Raw genomic sequence first — 20,671 nt, 5'->3', positions numbered from 1 at the left:
TTTTTTTTTTTTTTTTTTTTTGCGGTATGTGGGCCTCTCACTGTTGTGCCCTCTCCCGTTGCGGAGCACAGGCTCCGGACGCGCAGGCTCAGCGGCCATGGCTCACGGGCCCAGCCGCTCGGCGGCATGTGGGATCTTCCCAGACTGGGGCACGAACCCGTGTCCCCTGCATCGGCAGGTGGACTCTCAACCACTGCACCACCAGGGAAGCCCTGAAATTGTCTTTTATAAGCAGCGTATAGTTGAAATTTTTTTCCAAATCTTTTTTTAAAAATTTTTATTGTTGTCTTTTGATTGGTTATGGACCATGAGACTATAACACAACCACACACCATTGCAACTTAAAATATAACAGTGGCCTTTAATCATGGTATTGCATGTATTATACACTTTCCTTACCTCATGCCTACTCATTAACAGAGTTAATGCTTACTAACAGAATTAATATGAGGTAACTTTAAAAATAAGAAATATGTAATATAAAAACTCATGAACATGCATTCCTTGCAAATAAGTTATTTGTGGTATTATGTTATCTACGAAAACTTTTATCTTTTCTTGACAGATGAAAGACATAATGCACAGGTTTTGAATCCCAGGTAATTAGGCAAGGCATGTACGTTTTCTTTTCCATTTTTCCTGTCCATCAAAGATAATTACTCTGGTAGAATAAATAAAGGGGGAAAAGTCACCTGTATGATCAATCAAGTTAAAAATGATGATTAATTCAACAAATGGCATGAGGGTACACTTATTTTGAAGTAGAGTTCTATCATGTATCAATAATTTATTTGTAACCAACATTTTGAATACACAAATGCTAAAGAATTAAGCATTATTAGAAAAAAAGAGAAAAGATAGCACTCCAAGACATATTTTAGGTGACAGATTTACCATGTCTATGATATAGCTTACAATACTGAAAAATATGCCTCAATTTGATTTTTATTATATGCAGCTATATTACTATCTTCATTTAATATACATTTATATTATTTCTATCTATCTAATACATTGAATTTTCTGTTTGTCTGTTTCTTCCTCTCATCCTAAAATAGTTGATACTTACTGTGATACCATGGATTCTTTGTTTTCCAGGCTAGTCTTTGGTCTCACTCTCACTTTCCACTTGCCTATATATTTAAAAATAAAAATAATCATTTAAAATTATATTTTCCTCAAAGATGGTTCTACAAAACTCTGTACCATTTATCAGTATTGAAATAGTTTTGAATCCCTATCTGAGATCTGGGAGCAGTCACTACTTAAGAATATCTTACCACCGAGAGCACCTCTTAACTGGTAAGAAAGACTAATATGGGAAAAAGCAAAGTAATGTAAGTTTATCTGGAAATGAACTCAGATCATATTTGTATCCATGACATTATTAGCTAAATAGTTTTACACTTTTTTTTACCATTCATATTCTGCCCAGTTTTTCCACAATAAAGTCATCTAATATAAGAAAATTCCTTTAATATGTTTATATATTATCTGAATTATGTGACTATTTTATGTGTTACATATTACTTCAGCAATTTTACATAAACTTTTCAAAATATTTCTATGAAATATATTCTCTTTTAATTAGTATTATCAACTTTAAATACTTCAATAAAATTCTTTAAATATTTGAATAAAATTCATTTCATTTTAATTAAGATGTAGGGCATAGATGTAAAACTCAAAGGCAGAAATTATTTTATAGCAATTTCCATGAAAGGAAATAAACCAATTTTAATATTTATTTTATTCTTGAAGCAGATTTTCAGATATTTATAAGGTTATTTAATTTTAAAAAGTTTTTTCTGTAGATTAGCCATGGCTATATCTAGATTTTTCAGTTTTACTATTATATATTAATTTCTAAACTTTTCCAACTCTGCCTGCCTCTCAATTTATTTAAGTGTCTTAAAGCTTAACTACTCTCCTAAATTTCCATGCTATGTTTTAATAAAATAGTGTATGCAAAATTCTTTGAAATATATAAATATTAAAAAGTAAAGTAACAATATTTAATAATTAAGATCAAATAGTAAAAGGAGGTAGATAAACACTAACTAGAAATCATTTCTACTTAAATTTACCCTTAACACAGTCCAAGTTATTTTAAGATTAAAGAAATTTATTATTCATTATATTGATCATTAATATATTACATATTAAATTTCCATATAAAGATAAATTATAATCGGAATTATTACTAGTTATATCACCATAATGTTATTTATTGATAAGTTACTATGTAGGCCAACTAATTACAAAAGTAATGAATCTTAAATATGAAATTAATATACCCATCGCTTGTATAGTCCTCAGTTCTCCAATTTTTTTTTTGGAAATAAACTTTTACCAGTGTAGCAATCAGTACACAGAGAATAATGAAAAAAGGAATGAGTAAGAAAAATGGCCATCTCGTAGGTGTGGAATAGTAAACATTCTCAATATAGCGCCTGTCTAGGAGAGAAAACACCAGTGATTTGAAAGCAACTACCAGGAATATAGCAAAACCATTTCTGCATTTTAATATGACTATTAGAATAAAATGTTTAAACATTTAATAATTTTATAATTAACATATTTTATATGAAGTGGATAAGTTGACATCATAAGTGCTCAAAGTTAGACTCTTCTCTTACATAATAGTCCTATATTCCTTGCTTGTTTATTAAGAACCTTCTATTCCATGTAGTCTCTTTTCAGATCTGTCTCATAATACAGACGAAAGGGATTATAGTGTGATCCCAGGAAGAACTGAATTTTCCCTCAATACTCAATTTTTTTGGTAAGAAATATTGCATATGTAATAGCATTTCAATGAAGTCCAAATTCTTTTCTTTTATTGCCTTGGTATTTATTTTCATGTCTCATCTAAGAAATTAATTGCTTAGCTCAAGGTCATGTAGACATTTCCTGTGTTTCTTTCAAGAATAGTTGTAGCTTCTACATTTAGATTTATCGTCTGTCACACATGAATTGTGAAGTAAGTTGTAATTTTGAGATTCATTTGGCCTTATGTGGCTATCCAGTTGTTAGAATACAATGTTTTGAACTGACTTTCCTTTCCCGTTGAACTATCTTTGTACTTTTCTTGATTACTGTAACTATATACTAAATCTATATTACTCTAAATTTAATATAAGGCAAATAGACTAAGTTGTCCTTCTTTGTTGTACTTTTTCAGAGCTCTTTTGGTATTCTAAGCACTTTTGTGTGTATTTTAGAATCAAATTGTTGATACCTAAAATGTTGCATGCTTTTCTGATTGGTCATTTTTATCTATAGATTTAATTTGGTGAGAATTGACATCTTGGCAATAATAAACTTTCCAATAGGTGAGCATGGCATATTTCTCCATTTATTTGTATGTTTAGCATCTATCTGCATCTTTGTTTTAGTTTCAGTCTTGCACATCTTTTGTTAAACTTATTCCTAATATTTTATATTTTGATAGTATTGTAGATGGTACTGATTTTAAGTTGGTTTTCATTTACTGCTGCTAGTACATAGCAATACTACCCACTTTTAAACATTTCCTTTGACCTTTCAAAAGGTTTTTATTACTTCTAGAAGGATTTTTGTAGAGTCCTTACGATTTTTGATGTAATTAATCATATCATGTTCAGTCTAATTTCATCCTTTCTAATCTTCATGCTCCTGATTTTTTGTTCTTTACTTATTGCACTGGCTATGACTTAGGGTAAAATATTGACATGGTGAGAGCAGACTTCATTGCCTTGCTCTCAAATTTTGGAAAAAACGATGCATTTTATTATAAGATATATTGGCTAAAATTTTTTTGTTGATTCTTTTTATCATATTGATGAAGTTTGCTTCTGTTGGTAGTTTGTTGCCTTTAAAAAATTCATAAATACGTGTTGAATTTTGTCAAATGACTTATGCATCAAAAGAGAAAATGATATACACTTAAAAAATTCTTAATTTGGTGAATTGCACTGATTGACTTTCAAATGAATGTTTACATTTATGTTTATGAAGTATATTGTTCTGTAATTTTTTCTTTGTTAACTTTCTTTCTGGATTTGGCATCAGGGATATGTTTTCCTCATACAGCGAGGTGACAGGAGTCACTTCACTGCTACTTTTTAAAATGGTATTTCTTCCTTGCAAAAACTTGCCAGAATTAACCTGTGAAACCATATACATCTGTATTTCTTGTTGCTGTTACTTTTGTTGGTGGTGATTTTCAAAAATCACAAATGCACAAATCATGAAGTTTGGGCTTCTGATTTCTTGGTTATACCCTATGATTTATAATTCCTTTTCCATAAGGAGTAGCCCTTATAACACTTTTTATATTAGAGTAGCTTTATCAGTCTACTTTTACCCATAATTGATTGGGACTTGAAGAACATATGTATTATCTTGACCGTTTTCAGTCTGACTGATGTAATTCCTTAAAAATGTATGGATTTCTTGTGTATTAAATAAAAAATACACCCCATTAAATGAAACCACACCCACAAATCTTTTTAACATAAATCTGTCTATATTGGACTCTGGTGAGGCTGCTATAAAATAACCTATTTAACGTTCATAGTAGCCTTATTGTTTAAGAGTTTTTAAGAGGCAGTCCAGTACAATACTGAGAAGGCTTTTTGTATATTGATAGATGAAGGTGTCTAAGAGGCATCACTTTAAGTTTTCCTGAGGTCTTAACAGAGGCGTTTACATACGCTTGACAATTTTTATCTGAGATCAAATTTTATGGCTCAGTATCTCAAATTTAGCTGTTAGCCATTTCTTACTTTAAGAATGTTTTGCTGGAAGAATTCAGGAATAAAAACTAATTTTATTTTCAAACCAAATAAATTCTAGCTCTTTTCAAGTAAAATAGACATTTTACTTGAAAACTGAACTGTTCCTTTATTAGTAATTACTATCATCTTGTATTTTACCATAGGTAACTTAAGTCACCCAACTTGGAAATCTTGCTGACCAGAACCATGAATTCTACTTTCCACATTACCACAGGCAGCAAGGATGCCACACAATTCACTACTTCATAATAAATGTCCTCATTTCTCCAACTTCTAATAACATGTTTTTAAGCTGTCTTTGAATTGCTCACCAACAGTCTTCTTGAGACAATGTCAACATATATCAGTAGTCGTCAACAGTTTCCTGTTCTACCTTCCATGCACCACCCAATTCCAAAGCTAATGGCACATGTTTTAGATTCTTGTTATATAAATATAAATGCACCATCTGGTACCAAATTGTGTGTGTGTGTGTGTGGTGTGTGTGTGTAGGGAGAGGGAGAGAGAGAGAGAGATTGTGCAAGAAAGTATCCCTAAATTTAGTAACTCAATCTTTTAATTTTGTGTGTCATGAATTTGGGGAGGGCTTAGTTGCGTGGTTGTATTTTTATTTTTATGTCTCAATGTAGTCAAATTTCATATACAGCAGATAATTTTCAACAGAATGAGTGTTCCAATAATGAGAGTTCAAAGCATTAGTATTCTAAAAAACCCAGTCAGAATCTGCAGCAAGACCATGGAAGTCTCAGAATCTCACTTCTGTATATTTTATGGCTCAATCACATCACTAAAACCAACCTGGATTCTAGGAGACAGTCCTCTTCTCACTGGGGAAACAGCATGCATGTGCATGGATAGATGCAGTTAATTGCTGTTAATTTGAAGATAAGCTGACCGTTCCCACTAACATAGAAATAGCTTGGTGATACATAAGTATGTTATAATGTTTTTTACTTAATCTATTACTGTATGGTCTTAAATACTATATTTCAAATGCTGGAATGAATGTGGAAATGTTACAAACTAAGTCTGGCTCAAAATCTGCTTGCTTTGATTTTCTGTAAATATAGGTTTTTTTTTTTTTTTTTTTTTTTTTGCGGTACGCGGGCCTCTCACTGTTGTGGCCTCTCCCGTTGCGGAGCACAGGCTCCGGACGCGCAGGCTCAGCGGCCACGGCTCACGGGCCCAGCCGCTCCGCGGCATGTGGGATCCTCCCGGACCGGGGCACGAACCCGTGTCCCCTGCATCGGCAGGCGGACTCTCAACCACTGTGCCACCAGGGAAGCCCTAAACATAGGTTTTTATATAAAAGAAATCTAGTCCTAAGCAACACTGGATCTGCCAGCTTGCTCTAAAATACATCTCTACTTTGAACCAAAAAATGTCGAAAATTATATTTCCTAAGCTCCTTAACCTTTGGTCTTCTAGTTAGATTTGGCTAATGGGATTCACTGGATAAAATTTGGAGGGCAAGAAGACAGAAATTGCCATGGTATTTAACCCTCTCTTTCTCCAGCATCTGCAGTTGTGTCCCTGTATCCTGTACACCTTCACCTCATGCTGGAGAGTACCTCTACCTGTGTTCTAGACCCTAGTATATAGCCCTGACCACAGTTACATGTCATGCGAGATGGCTTAGATTCTGGTTCTAGTAATAACATCTCCATTTATTGTGCCTTTAGCCCTAAGAAGTGGTAGTGGATTCCTGTGTTGCTAATCTCTGGTTGCCTCACTGTTCTCTGATTGGCTTTTATCTCTGCCGTTATGTGTTACCCCATGCCTTGTATTGAATTCCTTCTGTATGAAAGGCTAAAGTGATTTCTATTTTCGTGCCTGGGCCTTTACTGACATACCTTATTTATAACATACATTTAATATGTTATAACACATTAGTGTCTGGAAGGAAAACATAAATTAAATAGCCATATATGGTGTATTGTTTTATGTCCAAACATAATCTAAATATAAATTGGTAGACAAAAATACTTATTTTATTAAATTTAATACATTAAAATGTTATTTTAATTATAATTTCAATTGAAATCAGTATCGATCAAGTATCAATCAATACTTACCAGGTAGGCCTGGTACTGAGGGTGGAAAGTTGCCACTATCAATACTCCCACCTTCCCATGACTCTAGTGAAGCTTGGCAATTTGGAGGTAAATACGTAGGGTTACAGTGACAGTGCCTTTTATTATTACATAGCTGAAACAGGAGAAATATCATCTTATAAATAGCTAAAATTATTTGTGTTCACTTAAAATTTTGAAATAATAGCTAGGTCAGATAAGGCTGATTTTCTTACATGGTTTATGAATATGACTGTGTGTGTGTGTGTGTGTGTGTGTGTGTGTTTAGCTGTGCGTTTGCTTTCCAAATATCAGCCTCGATGATTTCTATTCTTGTCTTATAGTGCTGATACTTACACCTTGATTGTGGCATTTTTCTGGAGTACAGTCGTAATTCAAGAATGAAGAATCTACACATTTCTTATTCTTGCAAACCTAAAAAGGAGATATCCCAAAATAAGTTAACTGTACCAACATCTGTATTTGGCATCTAATTAAAAGGATTCCTTATTATACTGACATAAGAGGTATTCATTTAACAATAAATATTAATATACTAACAATAAGTGATTAATTCATAGTGTTACTATGTTTTCAGCACTAGATGAGACTGATTATCTGAAAGTAAATAAAATAATAAAAACATCTTCCCTGCTTATACTGGGATAGGAAGTACAGGCATGAAATAAGTAACAGTAAAGGTAAATGTGTAACAAGTACTATAATAAAATAGTTTTATGAAATAATAAAAATACAGAATTTATCTAATATATGAGGACAGTGAAACTTTTTTATTGAACTCTGATGTTGAACATGACTTAATCAAGCATAGAAATGAAAGACAAAGTACTTATAGAAAAAGAATAAGTATTCAGAATGACCCTACATCATATCTATTATGAAACTGTTAAGAAATATTTAGGGAAGTGCAGTTGTTACACAAAGAACAGCCATTCAAACATTAATTAACTAAATATTTGAGTCTTACGATGCGCCTGGCCCTGAGAACACAGCAGTCAACAACAACACACCTCATGTTGCTCATATTGCAGTAAAAGACATAGAGACACACACACAACACAGAAAATGTGAGACAATGTGATTCCAAAAAAGTAACCAAAACCTGAAGCCAGCATTCCTCCCGTGGTCATCCATGGCTAAGGATGTAGAATTTAAGTGATTATATGCACCGTACACCAGTGACAGAATTAAAAGCAGGTTTTACCAAATCCTGAAAAAATAATCTGGAGGGCGACATCAGCAAAATGGTGCACTAGGAAGTCCCAAGTCTTGTTCTCCTTTAGAGATCCTAGAAGAAGAAGATGAAGAAGGAGGAGGAGGGGAAGGGGGGGGAGGGGGAGAAGGACTGGCTAAAGCAACCCATAGGAGCTCTGGAAGCCGTCAAAGGTCTACTGCAGCTCAGCAAATGCCCAAACAAACAAACAAAAAGCCACAATCAAAATGTTAGAAAGTTTTGTAGTATTTTGCTCAAACCTTGTCCCACTACTTTTTGGGCATGCCATAGTCTTGGTCTGGAGGAGACAGCAGCTGAGTTTCCAGTTCCCTCCCTTGAACTGAATGGAGTAGAGGACACCTTATTTTCAATATGGTAACCTGTCTGGGAACTGCCTGAAGACTCGTCCCTGTTCCACCTAATTCAGATCTCAGATGGACACTGCTCAGGAAAACTGCAGGGAAACTAAGACTTGTAGACATTTGGAGCAGAGAGAATGGGTGGAAACATACAATAGACCATCTAAGGCTCCAAGGCAACCCTGGCATGAGACTATTTGGAAAAATAAGACATTAAAAAACATACATGTATGTGGGGAATAAGAAAAGCCACAAAAGACCCAGGAAAGATGCATATTCACAGAGATCTCAGAGACCACCAGCTTTCTCTTCAGGCTACTCCCGAGGCTCAGAGCACACCCCGGAAATTAGAAGAAGACTACACTGGTACGGAGCCAGCCTGCAAACAGTGGGAGAAATGGCTGTTTTTCAAAAGTCCAATTTTTAACCAAAAAATCACATGCTATAAAAAGAAACAGGAGAAAAAGGAGGAAAGAATATGCAATGGAGATAAGACAGTATCACCAACAAGTGGTGCTGGGAAAACTGGACAGCCACACGTAAAACAATAAGATTAGAACAATCCCTCACAACATTTACAAAAATAAACTCAAAATGGTTTAAAGACCTAAATGTAAGGCCTGTAACCATAAGACTCTTAGAAGAGAACATAGGTGGGATACATTTTGACATAAATTGTAGCAATATTTTCTTGGATCAGTCTCCTAAGACAAAAGAAGTAAAATCAAAACTAAACAAATGGGATCTAATTAAACTTAAAAGCTTTTGCACAGCAAAGGAAACTGTCAACAAAACAAAAAGAAACCTATGGAATCGGAGAAAATATTTGCTAATTATGCAACTAACAAGATGTTAATATCCAAAATATATAGACAGCTCATTCAACACAATATCAAAACAAAAACAAAACAGTTAAACAATGGGCAGTAGACTGAATAGACATATTTCCATAGAAGATATAAAGATGGCCCACGGCTCATGAAAAGATGTTCAACATCGCTAATTATTAGAGAGATGCAAAACAAAAACAAAATGAGGTATCACCTCACACCTCTTTGAATGGCTCTCATCAAAAAGTCTACAAATAACAAATATTGGGGAGAATGTGGAGAAAAGGGAACCCTTGTACACTTTTGCTGGCAATGCAAATTGGTACAACCACTATGGAAAACACTATGGACGTTCCTTAAAAAAGTAAAAATAGGGCTTCCCTGGTGGTGCAGTGGTTGAGAGTCCGCCTGCCGATGCAGGGGACACGGGTTCATGCCCCGGTCTGGGAAGATCCCACATGCCACGGAGTGGCTGGGCCCGTGAGCCATGGCCGCTGAGCCTGTGCGTCCGGAGCCTGTGCTCTGCAATGGGAGAGGCCACAACAGTGAGAAGCCCACATACCGTAAAAAAAAAAAAAAAAAAAAAAAAAAAGTAAAAATAGAATTACCATACAACCCAGCAATCCCACTCCTGGGTATACATCGGGAAAAAAGAAAGACACTAATTCAAAAAGATACATGCTCCCCAATATTCACAGCAGCACTATTTACAATAGCCAACACTCAGAAGCAACTCAAGTGCCCATCAACAGACTATTGCATTTAAAAATGTGATTTTTAAATATATATATGTATATATATATATATAAATTTATTTATATAGTGGAATATTACTCAGCCATAAAAAAGAATGAAATACTGTTATTTGCAATAATGTGGGTGGGTTTAAAGAAAATTATGCTTAGTGAAATAAGTCAAAGAGAAAGTCAAATACTATATGATATCACTTATATGTGGAAACTTAAAAAGAATGCAAAGGAATATATATATGCAAAACCGAAACAGATATAGAAAACAAACCTATGGTTGCCAAAGGGGAGATCAAAGTGGGGAGGGACAAATTAGGGGTATGGGATTAACAGATGCAAAGTGGTATATATAAAATAGATAGGCAACAAAGATATACTGTATAGCACAGGGAATTATACCCATTATCTTGTAATAACCTATAATGGAATATAACCTGCAAAAATACTGAATCACTATGCTGTACACCTGAAACTAACGCAATATTGTAAATCAATTATACTTCAATTAATGAGTTGATGGAAGGTTCATGAAAATGGAGAGTAGTTATATCTCAGATTTATGTGCCTTTGATTGATTTTTCCTTTACTCTGTGAATCCTTTATTATTTTCATCACTAAAATGGGCATATGTTACTTTAACTGCTATTTTAAGTAAGTATATCAAAATATAATTCATGACATTAAAAATACTCCCTGTGTAACATGAGATAATTAATAAAACAGTTAATGAACTGTATGATTCTCAGTTCAGTTAATACATATGACTTCCATGAAAAAAGTACTAAATAGCCAATGAAATATTCATAGTGATAATATCTATGCATGAATGCAGGTTATATTTTTTCTTTTAAAAATTTTCTCATTTTCAAAACTTTCTACTTTCTTATTTTTTGAAATTAAATGTACACTTAAATTATGAGAAAAATACCAAATATGCATTTAAAATTTGAAATTAGGAAATTAGTTGCTAATAAAAGACTACATACCTTATTTAGACCACAAACAGTTCCATCTTTTACCCACATGTTTCCGCTGTCTTTATCATCATATGCATATTCCACTCCAACGCAGATGTGTCCATCTATGTTACTATACAAAACAGTGGCATTTGGAATATTAATTATAATTCCTTTGTCATATGTACACAGTAATTTTCCACATCGCACATCCCTATAATTTACCAACAAATAAAAATCATTAGTTTTCAATACAGAGAAATATTAGAATATCATTTCTAAAGCAAACAGATTTAAATAAAGCATTAAGGGCTGCTAAAAGAGGTATGCAACTAATTGTGCAACACCAAAAAATATGAGGGCCTTTCCTGCATTGTTAATAGTAACAGCATCTTAGTAATTATGAACTACTTTCTATTTAGCCTTATCACTCTTTTGGTAACAATTCTTTATTCCTTTTTTGATTCTCATCTAAACATGATTCCAAGCTTATTCTATTCTAAAAAATTAGTAAAATTTAAAAAATTACTGGTATGATTGGATTTCCTTTTCTGTTTTTCAAACATAATATGTACTCTCCACATCATGGGTCCCAAACTGACAAGACACTGAGGCATACACTCAGGAAGCAGTACATGCAATAAATATTAACACTGAACCACTAAGATACATCACAGTGATAGTGCATAAATCACAGACAAAGTCATGAGAGTAACCAGAAAATAAAAAAGCATTAACAACAAAAGAACAGTAATACAACTTAAGACTGACTTTCCAAGAGAAATAATGGAGATCAGATTATTGAATGACAGACTCAAAGGTGAGACAAAATATCTAGTGTCTTCGCATTTTGTAGGTAGAGAAAATATCTTTCAAAAGGAAATATGGCATTTTCAGACAATAATTAATAAAATTTATCAATAGACGCCCCAGACTAAAGAAAATGTAAACTGAGTTCTTCCCATTGAAGGAAATTTATCTTAGATGTAACTTGTAGAGGTACAAAACACATATAGCTTTATCAGATTGAGGAAGTTTCTTTCTATTCCTAGTTAGATGAGAGTGTTTATCATGAGTCAGTTCTAGGATTTGTGATACATCAGGCACAAAATAAATTGTGTAGTTAAATCTTAACGAGGGGGGTAGGAGAGAGAGAAGATATAGGTAAATTATCTCCCCCAAATAAGTATAAAACTGTGCAAAGTTGTCACAACAAACATTTCAGGGCTATGGAAACTGATCAAAAGCAAACAACAAATCGAGAAGCATTTATGTAAAGTTGCCATAAAATCAGTAATAATAGTGAAAGGCTGTGGTCCTCTTGCCCGGGTCTGCTCCCACACACTCTTTCAGCTGTCGTTTTACCAGGGCAAGGCTGGCCATTAAAACCAATAAATTCAGTGCCAGAGGGATCATCTTTGATTTGGTGCAGAGAGCAAAAAGTCTCACCCAGCAGCATTTTGAGTAAAAGTAGCAAATGTAGTAGGGAATGAATGTAAAACCAGCAGCACTGTTAGCCCAAGACTGAGGTCACAGTTAAGATTCGGGATGGAGTAGCTAGAAATTGGAGCCATGATTCTGGAGAGAGTGGTTCCATAAAGGCTGGCTGTCAGCTATCCTTACATCACATCCTTAGCGGCTGTGAGGCTCCATTTATGTGCAGGGAGACTTCACAAGTCTCTATTTGTTATAGAGCAGAAACTAACACACCATTGTAAAGCAATTATACTCCAATAAATGTGTTAAAAGATAATAATAATAAAATAAAGGGGGGAAACACAGAAGCTTCTCAAAGGACACAGAGAAAGCATTTCATAAAATCCAGCACTGAACCATGATGAACTGTCTCATCCAGCTAGGAACAGACAGAAACTTCCTCAAATTGATAGAGCTGTATGTGTAACCACTAGTAGTATCATGGATAAAGTAGAAAGATTGAATGCTATCACCCTACAATCAGGAACAAAACAAACATTTAGGCTTTTATCACTTTTATCACTTTTATGCAATGAGGCAAAGATTTCTTAGGTATTGTACCAAAAGCAAGATCTGTAAAAAAATGAAGGGATAAGTTGGTCTTCATCAAAATTAAAATCTTTTGATCTTCAAAAAGTTGTCATTAAGAAAAGATAGACTTAGATAAAATATTTTCAATTCATATATCTGATAAAGATTCTATTCTGATACGTAAAAGAATTTTCACAATCTAATAATGACAACAAAACCCAATTTAAACATGGGCTACAGATCTACCAAGACATTTTACCAAAGAAGATAATACAAATGCCTTATAATCACATGAAAGGGTGGTAATTTCATAAATCAGTAGGTAAATGCAAATTAGAGCCAGAGTAAGATACCTTTTTAGAATGACACACAAATAAACAAGGAAACAAAAAGTCATGACAATATCAAATGTTGGTGATGTAGAGAAGATAGAACTCTGATACATATTTGCTGGAAATGTAAAATGGTACAGTAACTCTGGAAAATATTTGGGAAGCTTCTTAAAATGTTGAACATATACCTGCCATGTGACCCAGCAATTCTACTTCTAAGTGTGCATCCAAGTGAAATTTTAAAATGTGTGTCTACATAAAGACTTGCACCTTCACACTCGTTATATCCCAGGAGAAACAAATACATGGCTTTCCAAAGCAAACAAACAAAATACTGCACAAGAATGTTCACAGCAGCATTGTTCTTGATTTTTTTTGTTGAAGTATAGTTGATTTACAATGTTGTGTTAATTACTGCTGTACAGCAAAGTGGTTCAGCTATACATATATATATTCAATATTCTTTTCTATTATGGTTTATCACAGGATACTGAATATAGTTCTCTGTGCTATACAGTAGGACCTTGTTGTTTATCCATTCTCTATATAACAGCAGCATTGTTCTTAATGGTCTTAAACTAGAAACATTCTAAATGCCCATTAAGTGGTACATAATTTTAAAATGTTTATATCCACACCATATAATATTACCCAGTAATAAGAAGCTACATACTACTGATACAGGCTACAAAATGGATGAATCTCAAAAACATAAGTAAAAGAAACCAGACAAAAAGATTACATATTAGAGGGCTTCCCTGGTGGCGCAGTGGTTGAGAGTCTGCCTGCCGATGCAGGAGACATGGGTTTGTGCCCCGGTCCAGGAAGATCCCACATGCCGCGGAGCGGCTGGGTCCGTGAGCCGTAGCCGCTGAGCCTGCGCGTCCGGACCCTGTGCTCCACAACGGGAGAGGCCACAACAGTGAGAGGCCTGCGTTCCGCAAAAAAAAAACAAAAACAAAAAAACAAAGAACAAAAAACAAAAAGGCAACCTACTGAATGGGAAGAAGGTATTTGCAAAGGGGTTAATATCCAAAATATATAAAGAACTTATACAACTCAATAAAAAACATCCTCCCAAAATCAATTAAAATATCGGCATAGGACCTGAATAGACATTTTCCCAAAGGCATACAGATGGCCAACAGGTACATGAAAAGACATTAAACATCACTAATCATGAGGGAAATGCAAATCAAAACCGCAATGAGATATCATCTCACACCTGTCAGAATGGCTATTATCAAAGAGACCAAAAAAAAAAAAACAAGCATTGGTCAGATGTGGGGAAACTGTAGTAAACTGTCGGTATGAATGTAAATTGGTAAAGCCAAATGGAAAACAGTATGGACTTTCCTAAAAAAAAAAAAATTAAAGTAGAACTACCATAAAATCCAACAATTCCACTTCTAGATATTTATCTGAAGAAAATGAAAACACTACTTCAAAGAGATATATGTACCCCAATGTTCATAGCAGTATTATTTAAAATAGCTAAGATATGGAAGCAACCTAAGAACCCAGCATTGGATGAATGGATAAAGATGTGAGATATATTTATATTATTTGTATATTATATATGTAATAGAGTATCACTCAGCCACAAATAAAAATGAAATGTTGCCATTTGCAAGAACATGGATGGACCTGGATAGTATATTGCTTCATGCTTCGTGAAATAAATCAGACAGAGAAAAACAAATATTGTATGTTTTTACTTATATGTGGAATCTAAAAATAAAACAAACAAACAAATATAACAAAACAGAAACAGACTCACAGATACAGAGAACAAACTAGTGGTTACCAGAAGGGAGAGGTGTACAGAAAGCACAAAATGGGTGAAAGGGATTAAGAGGTACAAACTACCAATGGCAAAATAGATAAGCCAAAGGGATGTAACATACAGCATAGGGAATATAGTCAGTATTTTATAATAACTTTGTATGGTGTGTAATCTATAAAAAATGTTGGATCATTATGTTCTACCTCTGAAACTAATATAATGTTTGTAAGTACTTATACAGAAAACCATAAATATATGCAAAGTTTCCATTATGTATTACTCATAGTAACCAATATAAAGTCAAAAAATTGCAATGCATGCCAAAGAAGTTAAAATGCGATATAGGTGCAAATAAAGCACTAGATATCAATATCCAAATGACCCAGATATTACAATTAGCAGAGAAGCACTTTATAGCAGCTAATATAAAAAGATCAATGATTTAAAAGAAAATATAATCCTAACAGCTAGAAAGCTTCCTTTAGTATATGCTTTAGCAGTTATGAAACAAACTTTTGTGCTTCTGGGCTTGAGCATATGAAAAAGCAACTTATGAATGTAAGATGTACTTTGTATATGTTTGTGGTGTCTGGAAATAAAATTATCACTATAAGTTCACGTTTTAAAAACAGAGATATAATACGTGGATATAGAAATAAATGTGATACATGTATGTTCTAGCTTTGTTGTCTGAGAAGACTTAGAGATAATGGAAAATGGCAGAAATAAGCACACCTGGTTCTCAGATGTTTACTAAATACTCTTCTCTACTAAAAGCAATCTGGGCTACTTAGAGAAACAGCTGAATCCAGAACAAGGGTAGGAAAAATATAACAGGGGCCTAGAACATCTTTTTTTGTGCTGGAAAAATGTGTAAGTTTTTAAAGTGTCATACAGACTTTTGAAAAGAATATTGTGGCCAGCTAAAAGAAACTCTCACTAGCCCAAATTGAGACAATTTGAAAAAGTAACTGTTAAAATAAATGATAGTAATATATTCTATACTATTGAGTCAAATAACAATTGCTGAGTCTGAACTGACATAAATAAATACACAAACATAAATAAATAAATAAAAAGAATACTTCTTTTTACAATACATTTCTAGCTTAAAGGTGGAGGCAATAATGGAGTCAGAAAATCATCAATGAACCTTAATACTAGTGGGTGAAAGTTCGAAGAAGAACAGAATATGTCCATGGTCTCAATATTAACTCTCCCCATATTAACACATTAAACACAAAGGAAAAGAGTAACTTTACAATAGAGACCTAAAGAAAATTAACATTACCAAATAATTTAACTTAAAATATCCAACTTTGAGAGAAAATGGCATGTACCTTTTAAAAATTGCACTTGACTGTACAATACCACTTCAGTGGCAAGCTTGCCAAAATTTATGACATGAATCTAAAGATGAAAAATATCAAACAAACCCAATTTGAGGAAAATATTACAAGATAATTGGCCTGTAGTTTTTTAAAAAAAAAAAAAACAGGAAAAGAAATGGAAACAAAAAGAATGTTCTAGATTAAAATTTAACAAACTCGTGACTCTGGATTTGCTCCTGAACAAGACAAAAGACCTATAAATACTTTACTGAGACAATGAATGAAGTTTTATTGAGAACTGTGGTTGACAGCTACAATAGAGCCATTAAAAAAAAAAAAACCTTTGTTCTCAAGAAAACACAATGATTTATTTAAGGATAATGAAACATAGTAACCAATTTACATTCAAATGGTTTAGGAAAATCGTTTTGAAGGGAGGAAAGGAGAGGAGAGTTAGAAAAACAGAAGGATAAAGCAAATGGGCAAAATGTAAACCACTGAGTAAAGGCTATATGGGAAGTCTTTTTGCTATTCATGCAAACAAGAAATTATTTTTGCTATCAAACCAAGTTTGAAATAGTATCAAAGTAAAATATTACAGTAACATTCTAGTTCTAGTATATATAATAATCATAGTAGTTAACAATTAACCCTAATTCTAGCTCTAGTATATATAATAATCATAGTAGTTAACAATTAACCCTCATATGTGTCAGTCCCATTCTAAGTGCTTTTCATAGAGTATCTAAATTCCACACTGGCACAAGCTCAAGGATGTTAGTGAAATTGATATGCATATTTTACATATCAGAAAAGTGAGGCACATGTCCAAAGTCACACAAGTAGGTAAGTATTGGGATTAGTGTTTGAAACCAAGATGTCTGCTTGTAGAGTATATGTTCTTAACCACATTGCTTTACGTCCTGGATAGTAAAAATTCATGCATTTTTATTAGATCACTAAGAAGAATGATCATCCTTTGTCAAATTAAAGTGGCAGCATGCAAAATAAAACCGGTCAGTCATTCTAACTAATGGGAAATTAATGTACCTATATGTAAATTAAATGCTCTGTGGGGTGGAACAAGGGATAGTTTGGACGTGTGAGAAAGATAAGTACAGATATTCTGTACTTGAGACATTTATAATTTGATTAAATATAGTCTTACTTCATGATCAAGTGACATTTCACTTACATGTAAAGTAAATTATCTCATGGTATTTTCAAATATAAAGCAATAAATAAAGTTTCTCAGATAGATTTCCTAGAACATACTTAGGATTACACTGTGTGTACCCTGAAGCATTTGAGCCACAGTTCCCAGATGGATCAGTCTTAGAATTAAGTTGATCAAAACACTCTTGAGTACCAAAACCTGAACCTGAAAAATAAAAATTTGTGGTTAGTCATATTGAACTTACATTAATTTAAAATAATTAATGAGTACACTTAAAATTCTGAGATTGTTTACAATATTGCACAAAATAAGAGCATAATACAAAACTGAAAATAAAACCTAGTTTTAAAATCACAAAAAAACTACTTCAATGAAATATTTAAATACTGAAAGCATCTTGTCTACTATCCAAACAGATACCTTAGGATTAACTACAGAGTGCTGTTTATCTTCTAATTTTTAGTAAGTCTAGAAATATATAAGTATATAAGAAACTTTTTTTAAACAAATAATTGACTTATTTGTCAATAGTGTTTTCATATAAATGTGTTTTCAAGACAAATCATATCTTACTTTTTTATTCTAATTTCCCCAAACCAAAAATTCTTGGAGTCACAACTGATTTATTTTCATATTTACTATTGAATCCACACACATTATGTGTTTAATTCTCATAAGATTCAGTCTACTTAAAGAGCAGTTTATCATGACTCAATTAATTCTACTCTAATGGGAGGACTGAGCCAAAAACTTTTGATAGGGAGATTTAACTGTGAAGAAAAATGACACAGCCTAAGAGGAGCCCCTGTGGACCCATCAGGATCTCAGCTGAAAGTCTTAGAGGCAGTAGTAAACTGAAAATAAGCAGTTGATTTTCACCCCAGAGGTCACTTGGAAACATAGCAAATTATAAGCTTAGCTAGGGAAGCAGGCCATTGGACATAAATAAGGCCAAAGTTGGAGGATCTTTTATGACTATAGTGATAAAATTAGAGACTCGGGGGCCTCAACATATAGTATAGTCCCCTCTTAAGGCATTTTCCTGCTTCTAAACATGTGAAGAGAAGGAGATTAAAATACAAAGAGGTGACTTCCAGAAAGCAGAGCATATTTTTCTGCAGTTTCTGCATTGTGATTACATACCTGCCAGGGGAAAGAGTCTCAGTAAATATACGATCTCTCAGTTGAAAGCCCTGGAGAGTTATGCCCTAGAAACAACAGTGAACTAGATATAGACTGAACCTAATCAAAACTCTAGCTAAATGTTAACAATTATTGGTTTCTGATTTAATTAAAGTGATTAGTCTCTTACTTCATATACTTAACAGAAGAAAAAGATGGATGTATCTATATAAGACTGCAGTGTCTATATGAGAGAAGCATTTAGAATGAAGACACAGTTTCTGTAAGTCAAAAACTGAAGATGAAGACAGTGAAAAAAAACTTAACTAGGAATATGCCTTTATGTAAAATATTCAAGAAAAGATATAAAATAGAGACATCTACATGTAATTGAGTAGGAGAACCATGGTACATATATACTAAAATTAATTACAAAGGATATAAATCTTCAAGAAGGCAATGTATCAAAAATAAATAAATTGAAATAATTATGGAGATATAATGTATATGTATATATATATGTATATATATATATAAATGTATATATATATTATATAAACATAAACTGAAAGTTAAAAATCTGTATAATAATACAGTATGCACACCACAGTTCCAAGGCACTCAGGAACACCAAGCAGAAGTACACGCACGCACTCCACACAAACACACATTCAAACAGATAATATGAGGACTGCTACAAACCAAAGACCAAAGAGTGTCTTCAAGGCTCAAAGAGACACAACATGACAGATTTTTCGTCAGAAATATGAAAGCCATATGACAGCGGAGTAACCTCTTTAAAATGCTGACGGAAATAGAGGTTCCAACTCAAGATGGCAAAGTAGAAAGATCCCGAACTCACAACTTCCCACAAATACACCAAATCTACAGCTACATATGGAACAATTTCCGGTGAAGGAAACCTAAAAACTGGTGGAGTGACCACTTCACACTGAGCCAACAAGAGGAAAGCCACACTGAAGCAGGTAGGCAAGGCTGAGACACCACCTTGCTGGAAACCCATCCTGGCAATGGCGATCCACAGTTGGGAGGGAACTCAAAACGTGGAGCTCCTCCCTGAGGGGTGAAGTGTTTGGATCTCACATCAGGCACCACAACTTTTAAGACCTGCACCAGAAAGATGAGCCCCTAAAACATCCAGCTTTGATAACCAACAAGCACTCATGTCCACGAGACCCACAAGGCTATAGAGAACTGTGAAATGGTTCTGATGTGTGGTTTATGCTCAAGGGTCCTACAAGACTATAACTACAGGAGACAGAGTTCTTAACTGGCTACCACACCCAGGGCACAGCAAGAGGCAGCAGTCAGAGGAGCCCAGTCTTTCTGTGTAAGAGGCCTGTCAGCTTATCTCAGTAGCTGTGGCCTGAGGGGCAGGCTTCTAATGAAACCCATGTCTAAGGACCTGCCCTAACCCTTCACAGAGACTTTGGTGGATGAGTGCTAATGTCATGTTCTCACCCTGCCACACTCCAGAGTGCCAGTATTTCCCAGAGGGGAGCCTTTACATGCATCTTGTGCTCTGGTTTTTATGTGTGGTGCTTCCCAGGGACACCCTTAGATCACCTGGCTCTAGTGGCCAGGGGGGTTTGCATTCCTGGGTCCCCTGGGCTGCTAACAATTAGAAGTTTTTAGCCCCAGGTCACAGCACAGACAGCAGGCTAAAATGCAGGATTAGTCTCACTGTGAGAGAGACCTCTTTGCTTGTTCTGAAGCTCTGGCCTGAGGGGATGGCATCTGATTTGGGTATATAAAGATAAAATAAACAGGGTACAGGGAAAGATTCTGTTTCTCTGGTGGAATCCTGGCTGATACAGTTGTTAAGACAGAGGGCTCAGTGCTGTATTACTTTGGGGATATTTTCATCTTTCCTCAGTGGCATGGTAGCCAAAACACAGCAGCCTTACAGCTAAT

The 20,671-nt window shown here is 34.2% G+C and overlaps 1 protein-coding gene across 1 annotated transcript in view; it reads right to left on the bottom strand.

Moving 5' to 3' along the window:
• Positions 1-360: 360 nt before the first annotated feature.
• LOC136141858 (disintegrin and metalloproteinase domain-containing protein 2-like) overlaps positions 361-20,671 on the bottom strand; it is a 96,219-nt gene continuing 75,908 nt past the window's right edge. Inside the window, exons 17-23 of the mRNA XM_065900021.1 lie at positions 17,713-17,818; positions 11,012-11,195; positions 7,211-7,288; positions 6,857-6,989; positions 2,298-2,457; positions 1,070-1,133; positions 361-661 (exon numbers count right to left, since the gene is read on the bottom strand). Coding sequence (XP_065756093.1) covers positions 1,100-1,133; positions 2,298-2,457; positions 6,857-6,989; positions 7,211-7,288; positions 11,012-11,195; positions 17,713-17,818 — 695 coding nt within the window. The 3' untranslated portion in view covers positions 361-661; positions 1,070-1,099. The remainder of the gene's footprint in view (positions 662-1,069; positions 1,134-2,297; positions 2,458-6,856; positions 6,990-7,210; positions 7,289-11,011; positions 11,196-17,712; positions 17,819-20,671) is intronic.

Source organism: Phocoena phocoena, chromosome 21, assembly GCF_963924675.1.
Source record: "Phocoena phocoena chromosome 21, mPhoPho1.1, whole genome shotgun sequence".
NCBI lineage: Eukaryota > Metazoa > Chordata > Mammalia > Artiodactyla > Phocoenidae > Phocoena > Phocoena phocoena.
Note: the sequence above shows the minus strand (reverse complement) of the source record. Positions and strands in the feature narration are given on the sequence as shown.